This window comes from Rhinichthys klamathensis, unplaced genomic scaffold (assembly GCF_029890125.1).
Source record: "Rhinichthys klamathensis goyatoka isolate OS25496 unplaced genomic scaffold, OSU_Roscu_1.1 h1tg000429l_1, whole genome shotgun sequence".
Lineage (NCBI taxonomy): Eukaryota > Metazoa > Chordata > Actinopteri > Cypriniformes > Leuciscidae > Rhinichthys > Rhinichthys klamathensis.
Genome location: NW_026606925.1, coordinates 92,501 through 117,500, shown reverse-complemented (window position 1 = coordinate 117,500; position 25,000 = coordinate 92,501). Strand labels below are relative to the sequence as shown.

Below are 25,000 nucleotides of genomic sequence, written 5' to 3'. Positions count from 1 at the left end.
CCAGCTCGAGCCAGTCCGGGCTCCTCGTCCGCTCCAGTCCGCCCAGCTCGAGCCAGTCCTAGCTCCTCGTCCGCTCCAGTCCGCCCAGCTCGAGCCAGTCCGGGCTCCTCGTCCGCTCCAGTCCGCCCAGCTCGAGCCAGTCCGGGCTCCTCGTCCGCCTCCTGTTCCTCCATCAGCCTCAGCTCGAGCCAGTCCGGGCTCCTCGTCCGCCTCCTGTTCCTCCATCAGCCTCAGCTCGAGCCAGTCCAGGCTCCTCGTCCGCCTCCAGTCCGCCCAGCTCGAGCCAGCCCGGGCTCCTCGTCCGCTCCAGTCCGCCCAGCTCGAGCCAGTCCCGGCTCCTCGTCCGCCTCCAGTCCGCCCAGCTCGAGCCAGTCCAGGCTCCTCGTCCGCCTCCTGTTCCTCCATCAGCCTCACCTCGAGCCAGTCCGGGCTCCTCGTCCGCTCCAGTCCGCCCAGCTCGAGCCAGTCCGGGCTCCTCGTCCGCTCCAGTCCGCCCAGCTCGAGCCAGTCCGGGCTCCTCGTCCGCTCCAGTCCGCCCAGCTCGAGCCAGTCCGGGCTCCTCGTCCGCTCCAGTCCGCCCAGCTCGAGCCAGTCCGGGCTCCTCGTCCGCCTCCTGTTCCTCCATCAGCCTCAGCTCGAGCCAGTCCGGGCTCCTCGTCCGCCTCCTGTTCCTCCATCAGCCTCAGCTCGAGCCAGTCCGGGCTCCTCGTCCGCCTCCTGTTCCTCCATCAGCCTCAGCTCGAGCTCGTCCGGGCTCCTCGTCCGCCTCCTGTTCCTCCATCAGCCTCAGCTCGAGCTCGTCCGGGCTCCTCGTCCTCCTCCTGTTCCTCCATCAGCCTCAGCTGCTCTTCACTATACTGCGGCTCGTAAAGATAGCCACGAACAGCGGATTCGAGCAGCAGAATTTCAAAATCCTCTTCCATATCATGTTTAGTTTCTTCCGTCGTTGTCGTAACTTCCTATCTCCACAGCGCTTGTTAGCTTAGCTTATAAACAAGATGGCTGATATTGATTTCAGTATCTACAAGTGAAGTCCCACCCACTGATCTGTGATAGCTCTGTTAGCGCATTAGGTCCAACCCCCTATGGGCGGGTTTGAAAGGGTGGGAACTAGTGCTGTAGTCTTTACAGAAATCCCCCCCTCTTACACTTCCTCCTACAATGACATCAAATGACGATTTTTGCGTCATTGTAGGAGGAAGTGAAAAAGGTAAATAGTGGATTTCTCTCGTCTCAGGGGAAAATGAAAGAATGTTGCACGACCATTCAATAGTATGACTGGTTGTCTAACAATGGACCTCTTAATGCAAATGGGTGAAGTGTCCCTTTAACTCTCTTAACTCTCTTAACTCGCTCTGCCGACTCATTTCTGTGTTTCAGTTTCCAGAATCTGGGTATTCAGTGTGTGAAGAAGAAGGATGTGGGAGACGCTGTTTCATGTCGACTGCAAACACAGAACAATCCCTTTAATAGTGAGTGACTGATACACACACACACACACACACACACACACACATTGTTTCTGAAAGTCTCTTCTGCTCACCAAAGCTGCATAAAACAAAATACAGTAAAACAGTGTAATATTACTCCAGTGTAAATCAGCTGTTCTCTGTGTGAATATACAGTAAAGTGTAATTTATTCCTGAGTTTCAGGCTCATTACTCCAGTCTTCAGTGTCACATGATCCTTCAGAAATCACTCTAATATGATGATTTGTATGATGATTATCATGAGTGACGAATAATGTGTGTTTTCTGTGTGTAGTTCCTGAGGGGAAGATCTGGGAGGAAGAGTACGACCTGAACGCAGTGCGTCTGTGTTTCCAGGTGTCCATCACTCTACCCAGCGGGGAACTCTTCCCACTCGAGCCTGTGGTGTCCCAGCCCATCTACGACAACAGTGAGTGAGTGTGTGTGTGTGTGTGAGAGAGAGTTAGACTGTTCCCACTCGAGCCTGTGGTGTCATATTACCCTCCTCCCTCCCCAGCTCCTCTCGTTTCTCAGGAGCTGATTACCCTCCTCCCTCCCCAGCTCCTCTCGTTTCTCAGGAGCCGATTACCCTCCTCCATCCCCAGCTCCTCTTGTTTCTCAGGAGCTGATTACCCTCCTCCCTCCCCAGCTCCTCTCGTTTCTCAGGAGCTGATTACCCTCCTCCATCCCCAGCTCCTCTCGTTTCTCAGGAGCCGATTACCCTCCTCCATCCCCAGCTCCTCTCGTTTCTCAGGAGCTGATTACCCTCCTCCATCCCCAGCTCCTCTCGTTTCTAAGGAGCTGATTACCATCCTCCCTGCCCAGCTCCTCTCGTTTCTCAGGAGCTGATTACCCTCCTCCCTCCCCAGCTCCTCTCGTTTCTCAGGAGCTGATTACCCTCCTCCCTCCCCAGCTCCTCTCGTTTCTCAGGAGCAGATTACCCTCCTCCATCCCCAGCTCCTCTCGTTTCTCAGGAGCCGATTACCCTCCTCCCTCCCCAGCTCCACTCGTTTCTCAGGAGCTGATTACCCTCCTCCCTCCCCAGCTCCACTCGTTTCTCAGGAGCTGATTACCCTCCTCCCTCCCCAGTTCCTCTCGTTTCTCAGGAGCTAATTACCCTCCTCCATCCCCAGCTCCTCTCGTTTCTCAGGAGCTGATTACCCTCCTCCCTCCCCAGTTCCTCTCGTTTCTCAGGAGCTGATTACCCTCCTCCATCCCCAGCTCCTCTCGTTTCTCAGGAGCTAATTACCCTCCTCCCTCCCCAGCTCCACTCGTTTCTCAGGAGCTAATTACCCTCCTCCATCCCCAGCTCCTCTCGTTTCTCAGGAGCTGATTACCCTCCTCCCTCCCCAGTTCCTCTCGTTTCTCAGGAGCTGATTACCCTCCTCCATCCCCAGCTCCTCTCGTTTCTCAGGAGCTGATTACCCTCCTCCATCCCCAGCTCCTCTCGTTTCTCAGGAGCTGATTACCCTCCTCCATCCCCAGCTCCTCTCGTTTCTCAGGAGCTAATTACCCTCCTCCCTCCCCAGCTCCTCTCGTTTCTCAGGAGCTAATTACCCTCCTCCATCCCTAGCCCCTCTCGTTTCTCAGGAGCTAATTACCCTCCTCCATCCCTAGCCCCTCTCGTTTCTCAGGAGCTGATTACCCTCCTCCCTCCCCAGCTCCTCTCGTTTCTCAGGAGCTGATTACCCTCCTCCCTCCTCAGCTCCTCTCGTTTCTCAGGAGCTAATTACCCTCCTCCCTCCCCAGCTCCTCTCGTTTCTCAGGAGCTAATTACCCTCCTCCATCCCCAGCCCCTCTCGTTTCTCAGGAGCTAATTACCCTCCTCCCTCCTCAGCTCCTCTCGTTTCTCACAAGCTAATTACCCTCCTCAGCTCCTCTCGTTTCTCAGGAGCTGATTACCCTCCTCCCTCCTCAGCTCCTCTCGTTTCTCACGAGCTAATTACCCTCCTCAGCTCCTCTCGTTTCTCAGGAGCTGATTACCCTCCTCCATCCCCAGCTCCTCTCATTTCTCAGGAGCTAATTACCCTCCTCAGCTCCTCTCGTTTCTCAGGAGCTAATTACCCTCCTCAGCTCCTCTCGTTTCTCACGAGCTAATTACCATCCTCAGCTCCTCTCGTTTCTTAGGAGCTGATTACCCTCCTCCCTCCTCAGCTCGTCTCGTTTCTCAGGAGCTGATTACCCTCCTCCCTCCCCAGCTCCTCTTGTTTCTCAGGAGCTGATTACCCTCCTCCCTCCCCAGCTCCTCTCGTTTCTCATGAGCTAATTACCCTCCTCCCTCCCCAGCTCCTCTCGTTTCTCAGGAGCTGATTACCCTCCTCTCTCCCCAGCTCCTCTCGTTTCTCAGGAGCCGATTACCCTCCTCCATCCCCAGCTCCTCTCGTTTCTCAGGAGCCGATTACCCTCCTCCATCCCCAGTTCCTCTCGTTTCTCAGGAGCCGATTACCCTCCTCCATCCCCAGCTCCTCTCGTTTCTCAGGAGCCGATTACCCTCCTCCATCCCCAGTTCCTCTCGTTTCTCAGGAGCCGATTACCCTCATCCCTCTCCAGCTCCTCTCGTTTCTCAGGAGCCGATTACCCTCCTCCATCCCCAGCTCCTCTCGTTTCTCAGGAGCCGATTACCCTCCTCCATCCCCAGCTCCTCTCGTTTCTCAGGAGCCGATTACCCTCCTCCATCCCCAGTTCCTCTCGTTTCTCAGGAGCCGATTACCCTCCTCCATCCCCAGCTCCTCTCGTTTCTCAGGAGCCGATTACCCTCCTCCATCCCCAGCTCCTCTCGTTTCTCAGGAGCCGATTACCCTTCTCCATCCCCAGTTCCTCTCGTTTCTCAGGAGCCGATTACCCTCCTCCATCCCCAGCTCCTCTCGTTTCTCAGGAGCCGATTACCCTCCTCCATCCCCAGTTCCTCTCGTTTCTCAGGAGCCGATTACCCTCCTCCCTCCCCAGCTCCTCCTCTCGTCAGTCAGGATTCGCCATTCTGATTCCCCTTGAATCAAACTAAATTCTCGATTTATGTTGTACTTTAAAATCTTGAATTAATGATATCTGCAATACATTCATGTTGTTTCTGTTCTGTTTACCCTAAGGGGGGTTATTGCTGCTCTCCCTGCTCTTATCTATGCTAGCCGGCCCAGAACAGAACCATACCACCAATCCAAACTGTATGCTAATTGTCAATCGTATTTGAAGATAGTGGTACTGACAGAAATGGAGTTATTAACCCCTGATCTATGTGTGTGTGTGTGTGTTGTTCCTCAGGAGTGCCGAACACCGCTGAGTGTGTGTGTGAATATGATGAAGTTATTAAACACTGATCTGTGTGTGTGTGTGTTCCTCAGGAGCACCGAACACGGCTGAGCTGAAGATCTGTCGTGTCAACAGGAACTCTGGCGGCTGCCGAGGGGGAGACGAGATCTTCCTACTGTGTGACAAAGTGCAGAAAGGTGCGGGTTATTGATTTATAATGTTATTTAAGTGTCATTAATATAATCTAGTCCACCATAAGATCTAGGAGTTATATAAGTCACGTTTTTTTCCTGCACATTTTAGAGTTGCCTTTTATTGTGGCCAGCCTAAGGCACACCTGTGCAATAATCATGCTGTGTCTTGATACGCCACACCTGTGAGGAGGACGGATGATCTCGGCACAGGAGAAGTGCTCACTAACACAGATTTAGACAGATCTGTGGACAATATTTGACAGAAATAGACCTTTTGTGTACATAGAAGAAGTCTTAGATCTTTGAGTTCAGCTCATGAAAAATTGGGGCACAAACAAAAGTGTTGCATTTATAATGTTATTCAGTGTAGAAATGATACATTGGCAACTAGCTAACTAACAAAATAAGTTGAATGTGTTTTTTATTTCAAGTTACAAAAATCATTTTTTAGTTTAGTTTTTAGTATCACTGAGATGGTATTATAAATTTGATAAATCTTTTGCATAGTTTCATTTTTATATATTTTTTTCATCTTTATTTTTTAAATGTCTATATTAAAAAACACTTTATTTAAATGTTAGTTTTAGTCATTCCAGATACAACTTTTCTAATTTTCGTTTAGTTTATTTCCGCTTTATGTCAGTGTACAGAGATGTGTGTAGGGTTGTCAGTCAGATCATTACTGTGCTCTTGCCTTCAGAGGACATCGAGGTGCGATTCTTCCGGGACTCGTGGGAGAGTAAGGGCTCGTTCTCGCAGGCTGATGTTCATCGTCAGGTGGCCATCGTGTTTCGCACGCCCCCGTACCACGACACGAACCTGTCGGAGCCGGTGCGGGTGAAGATGCAGCTCCGCCGGCCCTCAGACCGCGAGGTCAGCGAGCCCATGGACTTCCAGTACCTGCCCGCCGACCCGGGTGAGACGTGTGCTCGTTCATGTGGAAGCTTGTTCACGCCACAGAATACAAAACAAAAAAGCTCATTTCTACTTTTTATCTCACAGTTCTCACAGTTGCGAGTTAGAAAAAAGTCTGAATTGCGAGATAAAAAGTTGCAACTACCTTTTTAATTGCAGGTTTATTTATAAATGATTATATCTTCTTATAAACTTACAATTGAGAAAAATGGTCAGAATGGCGAGATGTAAACTTACAATTGCGAAAAATGGTCAGAGTTACGAGATAAATTCGCAATTGCGAAAAAAGGTCATCATTGCTAGATATAAACTCGCAACTGAGAAAAATTGTCAGAATTTGTATCTCGCAATTTCTAAAAAGAATAAGTTAGAATTGAAAGATAAACTCGCAATTATGAAAAATGATCAGAAAAAAATGTCAGAATTGCGAGATATTAATCTCTTTTCACGAAATAAAATCAGAATTGCGAGATTAAAAGTCACAATTACTTTTTAAATATGTTATTCCAATGCAGAAACAAGCTTCCACAGTTTTACGTAAGGCATTTACGTCCTCAGAATAGTAGTTCAGCCGAAGTGAAAGTCCTCGCCTCATGTTGTCGGTCGGTTCTGTCTTTGGTTGTGAACGAGCAGACGAGCACCGGCTGATGGAGAAGCGCAAGCGGACAGAAGGGATGCTGCAGAACCTCAAACTCGGCAGCATGATTTCAGGTGTGTGTTGTCAGATCACGTCATTTTAAGGTGTTAGAGGTCAGTTTTGTAGTGAAGGTGTGTGTTTTATGTGCAGGATCCTCCGTGCCGACAGACAGACGGCCGTTCAGTACAGCGAAACGAACCCTAGCCGTGTCCAAACCCACAGCCACCAGTATCACTGCAGGTAACCAGTTATCCACCAGTCATCCTCCAGTTATCCTCCGGTTATCCACCAGTTGTCCTCCAGTTATCCACCAGTTATCCACCGGTTATCCACCAGTTGTCCTCCAGTTATCCACCAGTTATCCTCCAGTTATCCTCCAGTTATCCACCAGTTATCCTCCAGTTATCCACCGGTTATCCACCAGTTATCCACCAGTTATCCACCAGTTATCCACCAGTTATCCTCCAGTTATCCACCGGTTATCTTCCGGTTATCCTCCAGTTATCCACCAGTTATCCTCCAGTTGTCCTCCAGTTATCCACCAGTTATCCTCCAGTTATCCTCCAGTTATCCACCGGTTATCCACCAGTTGTCCTCCAGTTATCCACCAGTTATCCTCCAGTTATCCTCCAGTTATCCTCCAGTTATCCACCAGTTATCCTCCAGTTATCCACCAGTTATCCTCCAGTTATCCACCGGTTATCCACCAGTTGTCCTCCAGTTATCCACCAGTTATCCTCCAGTTATCCACCGGTTATCCTCCAGTTATCCTCCAGTTATCCACCAGTTATCCACCAGTTATCCACCAGTTATCCTCCAGTTATCCACCAGTTATCCACCAGTTATCCACCAGTTATCCACCAGTTGTCCTCCAGTTATCCACCAGTTATCCACCAGTTGTCCTCCAGTTATCCACCGGTTATCCTCCGGTTATCCACCGGTTATCCTCCAGTTATCCTCCAGTTATCCACCAGTTATCCACCAGTTATCCACCAGTTGTCCTCCAGTTATCCACCGGTTATCCTCCGGTTATCCACCGGTTATCCACCGGTTATCCACCAGTTATCCACCAGTTATCCACCAGTTATCCACCAGTTATCCACCAGTTATCCACCAGTTATCCACCAGTTATCCTCCAGTTATCCACCAATTATCCACCAGTTATCCTCCAGTTATCCTCCAGTTATCCACCAGTTATCCACTGCCGTTCAAATGTTTTAATAATAATAATAATAATTCATTACATTTATATAGCGCTTTTCTTGGCACTCAAAGCGCTTGACATAGAAGGGGGAATCTCCTCAACCACCACCAGTGTGCAGCATCCACCTGGATGATGCGACGGCAGCCATATTGCGCCAGAACGCCCACCACACCAGCTTACTGGTGGAGAGGAGACATAGTGATGAAGCCAATTGGTATATATATATGGGGATGATTAGGAGGCCATGATGGACAGAGGCCAATGGGCGAATTTGGCCAGGATGCCGGGGTTACACCCCTACTCTTTCGAAAGACATCCTGGGATTTTTTGTGACCACAGAGAGTCAGGACCTCGGTTTAACGTCTCATCCGAAGGACGGTGCTCTTTGACAGTATAGTGTCCCCATCACTATACTGGGGCGTTAGGACCCACACAGACCACAGGGTGAGCGCCCCCTGCTGGCCTCACTAACACCTCTTCCAGCAGCAACCTGGTTTTCTCAGAAGGTCTCCCATCCAGGTACTAACCAGACTCAGCCCTGCTTAGCTTCAGTGGGCAACCAGTCTTGGGCTACAGGGTGATATGGCTGCTGGCAATGCTAGTTTTATGTTTTTAAAAGTCTTTTCTGCTCACCAAGGCTGTGTTTATTTGATTAAAAATACAGTAAAACAGTGTAATATTACTCCAGTGTAAATCAGCTGTTCTCTGTGTGAATATACAGTAAAGTGTAATTTATTCCTGTGATCAAAGCTGAATTTTCAGCATCATTACTCCAGTCTTCAGTGTCACATGATCCTTCAGAAATCACTCTAATATGAGGATCTGATGCTCAAGAAACATTTATGATTATGATCAGTGTTGAAAACAGTTATTTACATCGACAGCGATTTATACGACAATGCTAGTTTCAAAGCAGCTTCACAGTGACTAAACGGCAAAATAACGGATGTGAACTTCATCAAAAATGAGACACATTCAATTTCAGCTGTAAACAGGGTTCATACGAAGTGCTTGAATTTGACTTTTTGAAATGTAAGTCCTGGAAACCCATGACAACAGCCATTTTTGTGAATATTTTTGTTTAATTTTATCGATAAAACAATCTTTTCCCTCGAAATGAAGCTGCAGTCCGTCTGATATAGATATAGAGGCGTTTCGCATGGCTATGAGTGTGATATTGCTCATAAATATCCAACTATATGATTCAGCTTTCATTCTTAAGGCTAATCATATATTCATGAGGGAAAAGATGAGTTTGAATAAGGAAAGCGATTTCTTTATCGTAGTATCCTGTCATTGGCTAAAGTTTCCACAGTCACTGCTCGTGCTGCACTTTACTTGCACCATTTTGTTTTATTTTTGTTTATCGATTTACCTGTTTTAGAATTGGAAAGATAATAAAGATATCGTTTGATAAGTGAGTTCTCAGTCCTTGAAAACCCAGAAAGTCCTGTATGTCATGTGGCAGTGTGTGTGCGAGCCCTGTGAATGAATGCCTCCGTGACTCGGCTTGTGTTCCAGCGTCGGCGTGCGTGTCTGCGGCCCCCGCGATGAAGCCCCTGCCGTCCTCGTTCTTCGGGCCGGCCCCGGGACAGCTCTTCGCTCAGCCGGCCCAGAGTGCCCTGAAGGTGGAGCCGCAGACGTCGGTCGGGGACACCTGGAAGTTCCTGCAGAGCCTGACCGTAGACTCTCAGCCCAAAGCCGTGTCAGTGAGCAACTTCACCAGCACTCAGCAACCCAGCGTCTTCTCCACCGTCAACCTGTCGGACCTGCACGACTTCAGCCTGGGCGGCTTCATCTCCGCGGAGCCGCTGAGCGCGGCGAGCGCCCCGAGTGCGGCCCCCCAGGACATGCAGGGCGCCTACAGGGTGGACGACGAGCTGCCCGAGTTCCCCAGCTTCTCCGAGGTGGCGAACGACGTCGACAACATCAACATCGAGGACTTCCAGGTCAGCGTGCTCTTTGTTTTTAGTCACATGTTCATTTTAGGGTCATTTTTTTAAAGGTGCAGTGTGTGATATTTAGGAGGATCTGGTGACAGAAATGCAGTATCATATACATAACTGTGTGTTCAGTGGTGTGTAAAGACCTTACTTAATGAAGCGTTATGTTTTTATTAGCTTAGAATGAGGCGTTTCTCTCTACACACACCGCGGGTCCGCTTACACCGACGTGTTTCTACGGTGGCCCTGAGCGGACACACGCGTTTCGTCACTGTTGTTCTTCATGATAAGAAGTCAGCGAATAAAACACTGACACAATGATGAACAAGTCACAATAATATTCACAATAACGTCGTTTTACTGAATAATTAAGTAAACCTAATTACTTAATTTATCTTTGTAAAGAAACCTCATTTCTTAACTGGCTCCTCTCTGCTGTCTCAGACGATGACATCACTTCCTGTCGGCCACCGTGACTTCTGTTGGGTGCAGTTCGCAACCTCACCACTAGATGCTGCTAAAACTCACACACTGCACCTTTAAATGTTGCTATTTAGGTTTATTTTATTTTAATTTCAGTGTTTTATTTATTATTCATTTCCTGTTGATGATTTTAGTGCTTCGACTTAAACTTATTTCAGTTTATTGTAGAGCTGCAGGATTCTGGGTGAATCGTAATAATAAAAGAGAGATCATGATTCTCCCATGCAACAGACATCTAAACAAAATAATGTGTAGTTACTTTATTGCTGCGATTTATTTAAATGTTTTAAATATTTAAAAAAATGGTTTGAGTGAATGATTGAATGACTCACTCATAGAAGCTTGTTATATTTCTGGATGAATCAGTGTTTTTAAATGAATCCTCTGATTTCTGTATTGCAGGCCATGCTAGGAGGCGAGTCGATGGGCAAGCCGGCGTGTCACATGACCTCGGCGGGCGCCGGCGAGGGCCCGGATCAGGACCCCGGGGCCAACAGCTCCACCTGGATGAGCTTCCCGCCCAGCATCGCCAGCCTCCTGCAGAACGAGCCCATGCTGGAGAGCGGGTCGAACCCGTCCGCGGTGCTGGACGACCTGGAGGTGCTGAACTCCCTCGAGGACGACCGCTTCATGTCCATCTTCACCAGCAGCAGCCACATGGGCTTCGGACACCCCACCTGAACCTGGCGCCCCAAAACTCTGGCTCAGGCCGAGGTCCAGGACTCACTCTGAAGACCAACGCACGCCCGGGCCTGAAACACACCGTCTCTGATGAACCCTTCCTAGCACATGCCAGATTATATTGGGTGGCGGTTTTGGATCAGATGTGTATCTTGTGTACAGTGAGGTAGAATAAACCTCGTCTTTATAAATACAGTGCCTTATTAAGCCAATCACAGCGCAGACTTACTGCCTCATCAAACAGCTCAGCCAATCACAGCGCAGACTTACTGCCTTATCAAACAGCTCAGCCAATCACAGCGCAGACTTACACGCTCATCAAACAGCTCAGCCAATCACAGCGCAGACTTACTGCCTCATCAAACAGCTCAGCCAATCACAGCGCAGACTTACACGCTCATCAAACAGCTCAGCCAATCACAGCGCAGACTTACAGCCTTATCAAACAGCTCAGCCAATCACAGCGCAGACTTACTGCCTTATCAAACAGCTCAGCCAATCACAGCGCAGACTTACACGCTCATCAAACAGCTCAGCCAATCACAGCGCAGACTTACACGCTCATCAAACAGCTCAGCCAATCACAGCGCAGACTTACAGCCTTATCAAACAGCTCAGCCAATCACAGCGTAGAATTACAGCCTTATCAAACAGCTCAGCCAATCACAGCGCAGACTTACAGCCTTATCAAACAGCTCAGCCAATCACAGCGTAGAATTACAGCCTTATCAAACAGCTCAGCCAATCACAGCGTAGAATTACAGCCTTATCAAACAGCTCAGCCAATCACAGCGCAGACTTACACGCTCATCAAGCAGCTCAGCCAATCACAGCGCAGACTTACACGCTCATCAAGCAGCTCAGCCAATCACAGCGCAGACTTACACGCTCATCAAGCAGCTCAGCCAATCACAGCGCAGAATCACCGCCTTATCATCATTTCATAAGAACTGATAAGAATGTAAAATGTGTATCTTGAAATGCAATGTAAGTCGCTTTGGCTGAGATTTACATTTATGCATTTGTCAGACGCTTTTATCCAATCACAGCGCAGAATTACTGGCTCATCAAGCAGTTCAGCCAATCACAGCCTTAGAAACACTGAGCTTCAGTTACAAGTCTTTACAGAGAATCTATGATTTCAGAGAGGCGAAATACATCATCATTGTACAGTAGAATGTACTTTAACAGTTAAATAACACATCATCTTTTAGGGAATATCACAGAATCGTCTTCCTTGTTTTTTTTTTTTTTTGGCTTTTTCAGTTATAAAGGATTTATTTGTTAATTTGATTACCAATATTTTTTATATTTTTTTTGTATTGGATCATAAAAACAGCTTTTCTGAAAAAATAAACTTTTTATAAAAAACCTTATTATTGTAAAAATGTTAATAAATTCTTAAATCGTTAAAGTTCTATGAATAACATTAATTAGACATGATTTTTGATTCTTCAAATTTAACTAAACCATTAAAACGTAATCCAGAAACATTAAAACGGAAAGCACATAGGGGCCTAAACGTGTCGTTTTTGTTAAACTGTATTTATTACTAGAATTTAATTTAACCATTAAAACGAAATCCAGCATTTCCAAAAAGAAAAATACTCTGGATTTTTGGAGAAAAATAAATAAAGTGGATTTCAAAAGGCCCTACATTTTTTTTTTTTCAGTTGAGCACTAAAATTTAATTTAACCACTAAAATGAAATTAAAACAAAAACATGTGTTAAATGTCAGAGCACTAAAGAGAATCGGTTCACAGATATCCAAACACGGGCATTTTATCTTATTTGCCGCCGTTCCCATCATGAAGCTAAAGTTATTAGATATTATTTTCAGCATATGAATGAGTCCTGGTGACGAGCGTGCGCTGGTGATCTGTGTGAGCCGAGGGTGGACCGGCTTCTTCTGCAGTTTCCAGCCGGTGAACATGTACATATCTCTGATCTGAAGCTGTTTGGCGATATCTGCTGTATTATTATCCATACGCACTCATGTAACGTCTTCATTCTGTTTCTGTGGCCTTACTGCAGGTGTGTACGAACTAAAGTATGCTTTTGTACTGTTACCCGAGCTGTAATAAATGCAGGAAATGCAGATTGTGCGTTACTTCACTGAGACGCGGCTGAAAATGTCCTGGTTGTTTATGTGGCACAGAGAACGAACGAACCGAACGAACCGAATCTCGTTCAATACAATCAGAATCACTGTCATTCAGGAAAGATTCACTGACTCGTTTCATTACTGGATGAATCAGTGTTTTCGAACAAATCTCTTGAATGAATAATTCAAAGAGTTCACTTGTTTAATTTCTGGATGAATCAGCGCTTTTTTAAATGAATTGCTTGAATGAATGATTCAATGACTCATAAAAACCTTACTCGTTTCATTACTGGATGAATCAGTGTTTTTTAAAATGAATGATTCAGTGATTCATAAGAACTTTACTCGTTACATTACTGGATGAATCAGTGTTTTTGAACAAATCTCTTGAATGAATGATTCAATGACTCACTCAGAGTTCACTTGTTTAATTTCTGGATGAATCAGCGCTTTTTTAAATGAATCACTTGAATGAATGATTCAATGAGTCATAAACTTTACTCGTTACATTACTGGATGAATCTGTTTTTGAACAGATCTCTTAAATTAATGATTCAATGACTCACTCAAAGAGTTCACTTGTTTCATTTCTGGATGAATCAGCGCTTTTTTAAATGAATCACTTGAATGAATGATTCAATGAGTCATAAAAACTTTACTCGTTACATTACTGGATGAATCTGTTTTTGAACAGATCTCTTAAATTAATGATTCAATGACTCACTCAAAGAGTTCACTTGTTTCATTTCTGGATGAATCAGCGCTTTTTTAAATGAATCACTTGAATGAATGATTCAATGAGTCATAAAAACTTTACTCGTTACATTACTGGATGAATCTGTTTTTGAACAGATCTCTTAAATTAATGATTCAATGACTCACTCAAAGAGTTCACTTGTTTCATTTCTGGATGAATCAGTGTTTTTGAACAAATCTCTTGAATGAATGATTCAATGACTCACTCAAAGAGTTCACTTGTTTAATTTCTAGATGAATCAGCGCTTTTTTAAATGAATCGCTTGAATGAATAATTCAATGACTCATAAAAACTTTACTCATTACATTACTGGATGAATCAGTGTTTTTAAAATGAATCAATTGAATGAATGATTCAGTGACTCATAAAAAATTTACTCGTTTCATTACTGGATGAATCAGTATTTTTGAACAAATCTCTTGAATGAATGATTCAATGGCAAACAACTGTGTTTCATTTCTGGACGAATCAGCGCTTTTTTTTAAATGAATCGCTTGAATGAATGATTCATTGACTCATAAAAACTTTACTCGCTTCATTACTGGATGATTCAGCGCTTTTTTAAATGAATTGCTTGAATGAATGATTCAGTGACTCATAAGAACTTTACCCATTTCATTACTGGATGAATCAGTGTTTTTGAACAGATCTCTTGAATGAATGATTCAATGACTCACCCAAAGAGTTCACTTGTTTCATTACTGGATGAATCAGTGCTTTTTGAACAAATCTCTTAAATGAATGATTCAACGACTCACTCAAAGAGTTCACTTGTTTAATTTCTGGATGAATCAACACTTTTTTAAATCAATCGCTCGAATGAATGATTCAATGAATCTTTTAAGCATTAATCGTGCAGCTCTAGTTAATTGCCAAGGCATACTTTCTAAATCTCATTTAGTTTAAGTTTTCAACTTAAATTTTACAAACTAAAGTATGCTGTTGTACTTTCACTCGAGCTGTAATAAAGCCAAACAACTGTGCGTTACTTGAGAGACACTTCACTGAGAGACACAACTGAAAATGTTGTTTATTTGGCACAAGAACAAATGAACCGAACGAACGTTGAATACAAAAAATTAATTTTTAAAAGGAAAAAACGCAACTCAAAGCCCTTTTGGCATCATTATCATTGTCATTTCCAACGTAACGAAACAGAAATCGGCAACGTTTCTACAAAACAAGCGTGTGTCTGGTCAGGTGAGCTCCAGGTAGGTGACCTCGTCTGGTCAGGTGAGCTCCAGGTTGGTGACCTCGTCTGGTCAGGTGACCTCGTCTGGTCAGGTGAGCTCCAGGTTGGTGACCTTGTCGATGACGTGCGACCGGCGGGGGACGCTCTCCAGGTCGAACATGCTCTCGTAGATGGTGGGGCAGATCTTCCAGCGGTTGTTGCGGTAGATGCCCAGATACGTGTAGACGTCGGGCTTGTAGTTAAGCACGCACTTGACGCCGGCCGCGCGGATATTGGCGTCCAAACGCATCACCTGCTCCTCGTCCGTGAAGTTCTGGTTGTAGACGCAGATGACGTGCCTGGAGTCGGAGCGCGGGTTGCGCGGGCTAGCCTTAGCGGAGTCGATCCTGCCGTCCAGCGTGGCTCTAGCGATGCTCTCCCAGGCGCGGTCCACCTTGAAGCCCGTGTCCAGGTGCATTAGCCACTTCCCGTACAGGACGCTGTGGTTTAGCGCTAGCTCCCGTATGGTGTGGTAGGTGACGCTACGCCCGCTGGCTAGCAGCGTGTCCCAGCTGTCCTGAAGCCCGTCCACGTCTCCGGTCTCCTCGCAGTAGTGCGGGCCGCGGACCGCGATCCATCCCACCGGCCGATCGCCCTCGCCGGCTGCGTAGCGGCTCACCTGCGACGGCCGGTTCGACTCTAGCCAGCCGCTGAACTCCGCGCGGGGCGTCTTGCGCGCGTCGAAGATGATCCAGGGGTCCATGTCGGCGGCCATGGCCTCGGCCGCGTAATCCTCCGCGGAGGGTTGCTCGGAGCGACCGGCCTCGTCCTCCGCCATACTGTCCAAACAATGAAAACGTTATAATTAAGTCCCCTTGTAATCTATTTTATCCGTTTAAAGTCATCTTTGATCACCAAAATGACATATTTAAATGTTTTTGTCCTGATAAAATGTCTTCATGCCTTAAAATAGCTTGAATGTAACTCGACACCCTTGCCTCATTTAGTATACGCGGTTCTATGAATATGCAAATGAGATGCAAATTAGCCCTGCCTCCACTGTTCTATTCAACCTGTACAATGTTTCTCTGTCTGGTTTTGTGTCAATGTTCCTAAGAATGTTTTGCTAACGTTACCTTTAAGTTATGAAAACGTTATTATTAAGTCCGCCTGTAGTCAATTTTATCCCTTAAAATCACCAAAATACACATTTTAACATTTTTTTTTTGTTGATAAAATGTCTTCATGCCTTAAAATAGCTTGAATGTAACTCGACACCCTTGCCTCATTTAGTATACGCGGTTCTATGAATATGCAAATTAGCCCCGTCTCCACTCACTCACTCACTCACAAACCCAAGTATCGGTGTTTCAATTAAATGTGTACGATGTTTCTCAGTCTGGTTTTGTGTCAATGTTCCTAAGAACGTTTTTTTAATGTTACCTTTTAAGTTATGAAAATTTTATTATTAAAGGGATGGTTCACTTTGAAATTAATTTTTGGTATGTTTTAGCTTACCTCGAGGGCATCCAAGATGTAGGTGTCTTTGTTTCCGCAGTATTTTCAATTTTGATATTTTTAGGTCAAAGCGTTCTTGTCTGTCAGTCATATAATGCAGGTCTATGGTCACCACCTCAAAGAGCATGCACAGAGAAGTCCAAATTAAACATGATTTAATGACTCGTAAATGTAAGCACACATTGATGGCCTAAGACACGAAACGAGCGGTTTGTGTGAGAAAACGAACAGTATTTATATCGTCTTTACCTCTTGTAAACACAGCCACGTCCAAGTGATCTGATGGCGCGGGCGCTTCGGTCTGCGCATCAATGTGTACTTACATTAACGAGTCATTAAATCATGTTTAATTTGGACTTCTCTGTGCTGCTCTTTGAGGTGGTGACCATAGACCTGCATTATATGACTGACAGACAAGAACGCTTTGACCTAAAAATATCAAAATTGAAAATACTGCGGACACAAAGACACCTACATCTTGGATGCCCTTGAGGAAAGCTAAAACATATCAAAAATTAATTTCAAAGTGAACTATCCCTTTAAGACCCCCTTAGTCAATAATTATATCCCTTAAAATCACCAAACATACATATTTAAACATTTTTATGCCATTATAAAATGTCTTCATGCCTTAAAATAGCTTGAATGTAACTCTATAGCTCCGCCCCCAAACTCACGCTATGCAACACAGGCCCCTCCCCCTAACGAGTGGACACGCCCCTGACTGCTGATTGGCTCCAGTGTGTTGTGCTGCTCGTTGTGTTTCTCAGAAATCACTTACTGCGCCTTTAAATCATGTCAGATGAACATTCTCTGAACTATGACTAACGTTCTGGCAATGTTAGAACGTTTAAAAGTTATATGGGGTCAGTTGCATAAAATTAGTCTTTAACACTGTGTTTTAAGAACTAGTCTGACCTACTAGCAGTTAATAAGGGGGTAATTTGTCTTATTTTTTGGATTTAAGTTAGACTAATCTACTTTATGTAACTGGATAAAAGGTTTAAAGAAAACAAGTCGATGTATAACTTGTAAGACTAGTCTAAGCAATTTATGTACACGGCCACTAGTCTTTAATAACGGTTTCAAAACATTAGCACAAAAAATGTTATTTATAGCAGCTACATCGTTCATGGAAGGTTTTTCTGAAACATTTTAGTTGGACGTTCATCAAATGTTTTAAAATTGTACTTGTTTCAGAACGTTCAAAAGTAACGTTAACATTCCCATAATGATACAATTGAACTTTCCTCTAATGTTTCCTCTAACGTTCACATAACCAAAAAAAAAACGTTGTGAACTTTATGAAAACATTCAGAACTGATAATGTATAGGGAGCGTTAGGCAGAACGTTCTCGAAAGATGTTTTTGTTGGTGTTTTTTGCGTCTGTATCATCAGATCTTCACTGTTCATCAGCAGGCATGATACAAAATCGCATATTTAATCGCAAACCCCAGTATCATCATTTTTAATATGTTCTTTGCCATATTAAATGTATTAAAAGTGTAAAATTCTCACTCTGTAGTGTGTTTTTCTAGCAAAACTCTGCTGAGTCACTGCGGCTCTCGCCCGCTTTCCGCCTCAACACTTCCGGCTTCCGCTTGGTCTTCTTCTTCTTCTCCTTTGTTGGTATTTTCTGTTAGCGCATTTCCGCCACCAACTGTAATGGCGCGCTGGTGTAGAAGAAAAACAATAATAAATCAACTATAATTGAAAACTGTCTTAATCTATATACCTCTATCTATATCATCTCATATAATTTTATTTTAAAGTCGTTTCGGTTTCCACCTCGACTTCGGAACTTTATTTAAAACACCCCGGAAGCACAAAAAAACGAACCGTAAAGAAGCGAGAACTCGTGCAGCCGGAAATCACGGAAACAATCCACCGTAAAATGACGATAAAAATCGCAGAAACGCACGGACGGCGATCAGTGATGGTGCTTTAATCGCTTTAGCGACGGATCTGCGCGAATCTAACGAGTTTATCCTTCATATCCCTTGAGTTTGGCCACAGACTGACGGAACCGAGCCAGAGCCGCTGCCGGGCCGTTTCTGCGCAGAGATGCCGAGCAAAAAGAAGAAATATAACGCCAGATTCCCTCCGGTGAGACACAACACACACACCCGACACACACACGCGAGTTTAAAGACATTTAATAGAGACTGTACGCGTTTATTGAGGGAATACGAGAAAAGAAAAACGCTTTCAGTCCGGTTAGCCGCTAGCTCGCTAAAACGACAGTGTCTGGTTTTAATCCGCTTTAATCTGGTTTAATCTAATGCAATCGATCAGGTTATGATGTTGGGGAGTGTATTGGGGAAAATGTACTCAAACCGATTCTCTCAGTGAGGTTTATTGTAAAGATGTGAGCTTCAGAGAGGTTAGCATGCATGCTAGCTAACCTCCCTCTTTCTCCTCCAGTGTGTGTGTGTGTGTGTGTGTGTGTGGTGCTCTTGATCCAGTCTGGTGTGTTTATCAGGCTTTAAAAGTGTTCTGAAGATCCTAGCTAGTGTGGAAATATATGTATTAAGTCTGATTCAGCTGATCCGGATTACACTGCGTTCACACTTGAGTCAGTCAGACTGAGTTCTGGACTGGTTGTTGTTGTTTTGTGAGAGTGTGACAGATGAACTCAAACATGTGCTTTTGTTGACATCTGAATGAAGACAGTGTTATTTGCATCTCATGCATGACTGGTCTCAGGCTTACATGTTTCACTTCTCATGCGGAGATGATGTTTCCCTGATGACTGTAGAAGGGCAGGTCTGGAGTGTGTGTGTGTGTGTGTGTGTGTGTGTGTGTGTGTTGACTGTAGAAGGGCAGGTCTGGAGTGTGTTTGTGTGTTTTGTGTTGCAGGCCAGGATTAAGAAGATCATGCAGACGGATGAAGAAATCGGAAAAGTGGCCGCTGCAGTTCCTGTCATCATCTGTATCCTTTCACCGCCACATCTTCACATGTGCTTTAATTAAGCCAAGACTCTACGTGAACACACATAATGTTTGTTTGGACTTATAAATTTAATAGTTGAAAAAATAACATCCAAAAAACACATTTCTTCTGTTGCATTTGCTCTTTTTGCATCATTCAATATCTTTAAAGATGAGTTTTTTTCTCCACTTCTGTAACCGTCATATACAACAAAATTTACAGTTTTGTTCATATCTATATTCTGGAGGTTTTTACTGAGGGGTTTGTTCATATATCATTCAACCTGATTTTTATAACATTTCATTCCTAAAAACATGGAGAAAATGTGTTTTTCTTCTGAGAAGTCCAAAACCCCTCTGTAAAAACCTTTAACTCGGTCAACAAAATCATACACGCATTTTAAACCTTTATCCAATGTTCAGATTTATGTTCTGGAATGTTTGCAAATTAGATTACGTTTACTTGTTTAATTAGCATATTCAGAAAAGTCGTAATATAAAAACAATTGTCTTCGATTTCAATATCAATAAATGAGTTTTTTCTCCACTTCAGTAACACTTATATACACCAAAATTTACAGTTTTATTCATATCTATATTCTGAAGGTTTTTACCGAGGGGTTTGTTCGTATATCATTCAACCTGATTTTTATAACATTTTATTCCTAAAAACATGGAAAAAATGAGTTTTTCCTTCTGTTGATTTTATCAATGTTGTTTTATTCCTTTTTATATTCTTAAGGTTTTTACAGAGGGATTTGTCTATATATCATTTGCCTGATTATATAATATTTTATTCCTAAAATGATTGTTTTCTTTATTCTTTTTTGGGCAGTGCAGAAATCTGATCTGTTTTATTGTTATTTGATCACATCATATTTGCGCTAAACATCCAAAATGCACATTTAAGTGTTTATTTTATTGCACTTTATTCATTTGCATCTTAAGGTTTCAATTGCTATAAATATCTTTTGAAGCCTGTTCAAATAAAAAAATATCTAATTCAGTAAAACTTACTTTCACCAAAATTTACAGTTTTATTCATATCTATATTCTGTAGGTTTTTACTGAGGGGTTTGTTGATATATCATTCATTTTTAAATTATTAATATATAAATTGACATTTTTAAAAAGGTTGCTCCTGTAATAATTTTATGATTTTATCATAAATTAAATTGAAATATATTTTATATAATTGTTATTACTACTATTGTTGTAATTGTTTATAGGCCTACATGTATTTGTATATTGATTTTTTTTTTTTTGGATGATTGTTAAATTGTAAACGATGTATTGAAATGATATTGTAATTATTATTTATTAATAGCCGTTGCTGATGATATGGCGTTAAATCATAGACCAAGTAAATGAAACGTAATTCCTGAAACCTGATGTTTGTGCAGAACTGTGCCGGTTCGGTTGTTTGTGTGTGTGCTGATACGAACCCTTTCCTTGACTGAGGCGAGCTCGCGCTCTCGAGCTGTTCCTGGACTCTCTCCTGACGAAAGCCTGTCACGTCACCCAGTCACGCAATGCCAAAACCATGACCACATCACACCTGTACGTCACGCACATCACATGACTGCTGTGTGTCGAGCACGCACTTCATTTGCCAACGCCTGCGTGTGTGTGTGTGTGTGTGCAGAAAGCAGTGCATCGAGCTGGAGCAGCAGTTTGACTTCCTGAAGGATCTGGTGGCGTCGGTGCCGGATATGCAGGGAGACGGAGACGAGAACCACACGGACACCGCGGAGAAGATCCCGCGCAGGTCAGACACACACACACACACACACACCTGCTCGGCAACACAGCGCTCATTCGTTCCGGTTCACATGCACACGCGGAAGTGGCACATTCTGTATTTCCGCAGATTCGCGTGTTTGAAGTTTGCACGGAGATTATGTTTTTCACATTATTATTTTTGTAACCTGTTTAAAGGTTTGCGTTCTCGAACACTCTCTGTTAGAGCGGTGTCGTGTTAGCGGCTGCTAAGTTAATAATTAATGATCTTTACAACGGAAGTGAATCAATCATAACTAACTTTATCTGGACAATAACTTTATTCTAGAGCTGCTGTAAAGCCTAAACAATCTCGGTTACTTTAATCTCCTGTTATCACTGTAAAGCTGCTGTGAAACTCTATATTGTTAAAGCGCTGTATAGGTGGAGACTTCACTTATGCAAAAATAAAATTTGTTTCAATTTCATATATAATTTTCAACATGAGCAAACGAATAAACGTAATGTGACACGTATTTGTCAATAATGATTTAAACGGGTCCGATTTTATTAATAATTTATAATTTTCTCCATTACTTGTAACTTTCTTCTCCTGCGTCGTATTCTTCCAAAAACAGAAGTTTTTTGTTATTAAAAAGAAAACAAGCAAGTCAAGGTGAGAAAAATAACACAACGTATTACATTCCTTAAAAAGTAACTAAGTAATAGAATTAGTTACTTTTTAGGGAGTAACGCAATATTGTAACGCATTACTTTTTAAAAGTAACTTTCACTAACACACATCTACTTTAAATACGACATAAACATGACATAAACAACTATTTTCTTGCTCGGTGTTTTCCAGTCAAATACATTCTTAAATCACTATACATTTACTTGAAGCAAAATTACTTTAGTAGGCCGAAGTCTTGTTTAAAAAAAATAAAACAATTAATTGAGTTTATGCTTAAAAAAAACCCCCCAATAAAATAAATAAATGCCTAATAAACTTAATGTGAAGCATATTTGTCAATAATGAATGAACCGGGACACATTTCATGGCATAGTTTATTAATAATTATTTTTATTTTATTTTAATCACCATACTTTCGCATTATAATAAGTTGTGAAGTTGTAAATGTATTCAGTAAAAAGTTTCAACATGGTTTATATGACTAGCTATGAAAAACAAAATGCTAACACTTTACAATAAAGTTCATTAGTTGACATTAGTTAACTACTTTAGTTAACATGAACTAGGAATGAGCAATATATTTTTACAGCATTTATTAATCTTAGTTAATGTTCATGTTTGTGTTAGTTCACAGTGCAGTAACTAATGTGAACCACTTTTGAGTTTAATGATGTGTTAGGAAATGTTGAGATTCACATGCACCGATATTACTAAATGCTGTGGAAGTATTGTTTGTTCACTATAACTGATGTTAACCAATGGATCATTATGATATAGTGTGTGTTGGTGTTTTCTGTCTCTCAGAGGGCGTAAGATCGGCTCGGGCCGCAAGAACGGGGGAGCAGGAGCGAAGGGCAAAGACAAGAAACTCTCAGGCACAGAATCAGAGCAAGAGGTAAACCACTTCTGACGTCAGGAGACGCTCTACCCACAATGCACTGCTTAATTACATCACACTCAGATCCAACGTCTAGTCATCTAGGAGTTATATAAGTCACGTTTCTTTCCTGCACATTTTAGAGTTGCCTTTTATTGTGGCCAGCCTAAGGCACACCTGTGCATAATCCTGCTGTGTCTTGATACGCCACACCTGTGAGGAGGACGGATGATCTCGGCACAGGAGAAGTGCTCACTAACACAGATTTAGACAGATCTGTGGACAATATTTGACAGAAATAGACCTTTTGTGTACATAGAAGAAGTCTTAGATCTTTGAGTTCAGCTCATGAGAAACGGGGGCAGAAGTGGTGCGTTTATAATGCTGTTCAGGGTATAATGCGATTAACATGAGGAAAGTTATTTTGTAAAGCATATTTGAGTTTAGCTTTTTTTGGCTTGTTTTTTAATCAATCTTGTTTATAAAAAGTTTTGTTCTACACTTATTTTTCATTCTTTTTCTGTTTTGAATAGCATTAATTTTCAAAGCATTTGTTGCGGCGTGACGGGAACTAAAGTGTTTACAATGTTTTGTTTTATTTATTTTACATCTATTTCTGAATGTAATTATAAAATGTGACTGATGCAACTAATATGTTCCAGTATTTATGTGTTATTTTCAATATTTTTATTGTTATTTCCAGTAATGTTATTTTCCAGTATTTATGTGTGCTATCTTGACTAGACGCCACTGAAGTAACGTATTCAGCTTTTTTTGTGAGTGTTTATGATTTATGAGCCTGTCCATAATGAATCGTGTTGCTGTATATTATTTGTGTTCAACCGACAAGGACAAAGCAATAGAAAGATGTGTTTGCTGTTACTGTCAAACACTTAGATTTTCAATTGTGTGTGTGTGTGTGTGTGTGCAGGATGATTCGGAGGACAGTGAGACGGAAGGAGACGAGGACGAGGACAGGTCTCAGACCAGCACAAACACACAGCCTGCCTCCTTCTACCACAGGTATATTAATATTAAACCATGCAAATAATTATTAAACAATGCCATATTTTATTTATTACATTATATATTTTTTCCAACCATTTTCATGTTTTAACTGAACAAATTCAAAGGCACGATATGTGATATGTTTGCACATCTAAAAGCACAGCAGAGGGTTATAGTGTGTGTGTGTGTGTGCAGCGTGGAGGCCCCGCCGGCGCAGGCTGTCCCCGCGGGCTCCCAGCAGGGGCCGCTGTCGGTGTTCTCCCCGCACCCGTCTCTCATGGGGGTGTTCCCGCCGGCGCCGGCTCCGGAGCCGCTCCAGAACCACACCGAGGACGGCGACGACGAGGACTACGACTCGTAGAGACGCCAACACACACTAGCTGTTTTAATTTCTTTTAAGCTCTTGTTTTATTGTCCAGGAACAGTTCTGCTAGCTTCCTCTGTCCGTGCGGCTCCGCTTCGGCCCGGTGTGTGTCTCACACACACACACGGCTCCGGGACGGCCGTGCGCTCGAGCCCCGCCGCGTCTGGAAGGGATGCGGATCGTTCTGTTCTTTTGCTTTTGTCACGTATTCTGTTTCTGGTTTTGTCTTTTTAAGCTAGTTTTACTATTAAAGCTTCTTTCCTCCATCGATTCCACTGTCGAACCGTCACTCAGAGACACACAGCTCCTCATGCTTTCCTGTCCCCAGCGTTTTAAAGCCACACACACACACACACACACACCCCGGGACGATGCACATGTATAGATGATTCCCCTTGTTTTACATGTTTTAGACTCTTTTAATGTTTGCTGAGAGTCGTGCTCTCGTCTCATGTGTACAGCGACACGTTGGCTTTTAACCGTCTTGATTTTGTATGAGTGAAATAAAGTTGAGGTTTCAGTAATCTGCTCTGTGGCTGTGCTTTACTCGCGGCCGGCGTGTGTGTCGCTGCGAACGCTGTCCCTCAGACACGCTTAGCCGTCATTAGCCCCTCAGTACTGTGGCCTAATAGTGTTGTGATATAAAACACTCACAAAAATCACATTCATATATTTAGGCTTATGAATATAGATTTGGATCTATATATTCAGATTTACATTTATATATTCACAACTTGCATGTAATTATTTCCTGTTTGACCCCTCGTGTGTGTGTGTAGAATTATTTTTATATGGTTTTAGGTTATGCGTGTTGTATATTACATTATAACTTTATAATAACCCTGAGCTCAATATTAAGTGTGAATGTACTCTCGGCATCGCACAGTGTGACTGAGCTCCAGCGTGACCTTTGACCCCATGAGTCTTCACTGGTGTGTGTGTGTGTGTGTTGTCCTTACGCCAGACTCTGTTCACCCGAGATGATTATATGAGTGTTTCGCCTCCAGTGGAGGATATGATTATTGATTATTGTAGAGTTCTGCGAGCGGGAGCATGACGTCTCCACACAGATCACACCAGAGA

General features: G+C 43.4%; 3 protein-coding genes across 5 annotated transcripts in view; 2 read left to right on the top strand and 1 right to left on the bottom strand.

Moving 5' to 3' along the window:
• Positions 1-10,781, top strand: part of rela (v-rel avian reticuloendotheliosis viral oncogene homolog A) — a 31,955-nt gene extending 21,174 nt beyond the window's left edge. The window contains exons 5-12 of the mRNA XM_056235685.1: positions 1,381-1,472; positions 1,765-1,899; positions 4,808-4,912; positions 5,610-5,825; positions 6,458-6,535; positions 6,612-6,701; positions 9,187-9,614; positions 10,494-10,781. Of these exons, the coding sequence (XP_056091660.1) occupies positions 1,381-1,472; positions 1,765-1,899; positions 4,808-4,912; positions 5,610-5,825; positions 6,458-6,535; positions 6,612-6,701; positions 9,187-9,614; positions 10,494-10,772 (1,423 nt within the window). The 3' untranslated portion in view covers positions 10,773-10,781. The remainder of the gene's footprint in view (positions 1-1,380; positions 1,473-1,764; positions 1,900-4,807; positions 4,913-5,609; positions 5,826-6,457; positions 6,536-6,611; positions 6,702-9,186; positions 9,615-10,493) is intronic.
• A 3,861-nt stretch (positions 10,782-14,642) lies between these two features.
• On the bottom strand, positions 14,643-18,006 carry cunh11orf68 (chromosome unknown C11orf68 homolog). Of its 2 annotated transcripts, XM_056235679.1 has the most exons (3): positions 17,843-18,006; positions 14,939-15,644; positions 14,643-14,887 (listed from the first exon to the last, which is right to left on the bottom strand). In XM_056235679.1, exons 2-3 carry the CDS (start codon positions 15,641-15,643, stop codon positions 14,864-14,866), a joined length of 729 nt encoding a protein of 242 aa, XP_056091654.1. In that variant the 5' UTR covers position 15,644; positions 17,843-18,006; the 3' UTR covers positions 14,643-14,863. The 2 variants fall into 2 exon arrangements, with proteins under 2 accessions (XP_056091654.1, XP_056091653.1); XM_056235678.1 differs by lacking the exon at positions 14,643-14,887 and having other exon boundaries at positions 14,894-15,644.
• A 163-nt stretch (positions 18,007-18,169) lies between these two features.
• Positions 18,170-23,977, top strand: drap1 (DR1-associated protein 1 (negative cofactor 2 alpha)). Of its 2 annotated transcripts, none has more exons than XM_056235680.1 (7): positions 18,170-18,430; positions 19,184-19,256; positions 20,722-20,815; positions 20,901-21,023; positions 22,473-22,563; positions 23,477-23,568; positions 23,749-23,977. In XM_056235680.1, the coding sequence occupies exons 1-7, from the start codon at positions 18,389-18,391 to the stop codon at positions 23,912-23,914; spliced, it is 681 nt and encodes a 226-aa protein (XP_056091655.1). In that variant the 5' UTR covers positions 18,170-18,388; the 3' UTR covers positions 23,915-23,977. The 2 variants fall into 2 exon arrangements, with proteins under 2 accessions (XP_056091655.1, XP_056091657.1); XM_056235682.1 differs by lacking the exon at positions 18,170-18,430 and adding an exon at positions 18,511-18,707.
• Positions 23,978-25,000: the final 1,023 nt, after the last annotated feature.

Excerpts from the sequence above, each read along its gene's own strand:
- cunh11orf68 (XM_056235679.1), bottom strand. The coding sequence starts at position 15,643 with ATGGCGGAGGACGAGGCCGGTCGCTCCGAGCAACCCTCCGCGGAGGAT. Across the intron at positions 14,888-14,938 it reads GGTCGCACGTCATCGACAAG|GTCACCAACCTGGAGCTCAC; the intron begins GTCACCAACCTG and ends TGACCAGACGAG.
- drap1 (XM_056235680.1), top strand. The coding sequence starts at position 18,389 with ATGCCGAGCAAAAAGAAGAAATATAACGCCAGATTCCCTCCG. Across the intron at positions 18,431-19,183 it reads ATAACGCCAGATTCCCTCCG|GCCAGGATTAAGAAGATCAT; the intron begins GTGAGACACAAC and ends TTTGTGTTGCAG. Across the intron at positions 23,569-23,748 it reads CCTGCCTCCTTCTACCACAG|CGTGGAGGCCCCGCCGGCGC; the intron begins GTATATTAATAT and ends GTGTGTGTGCAG.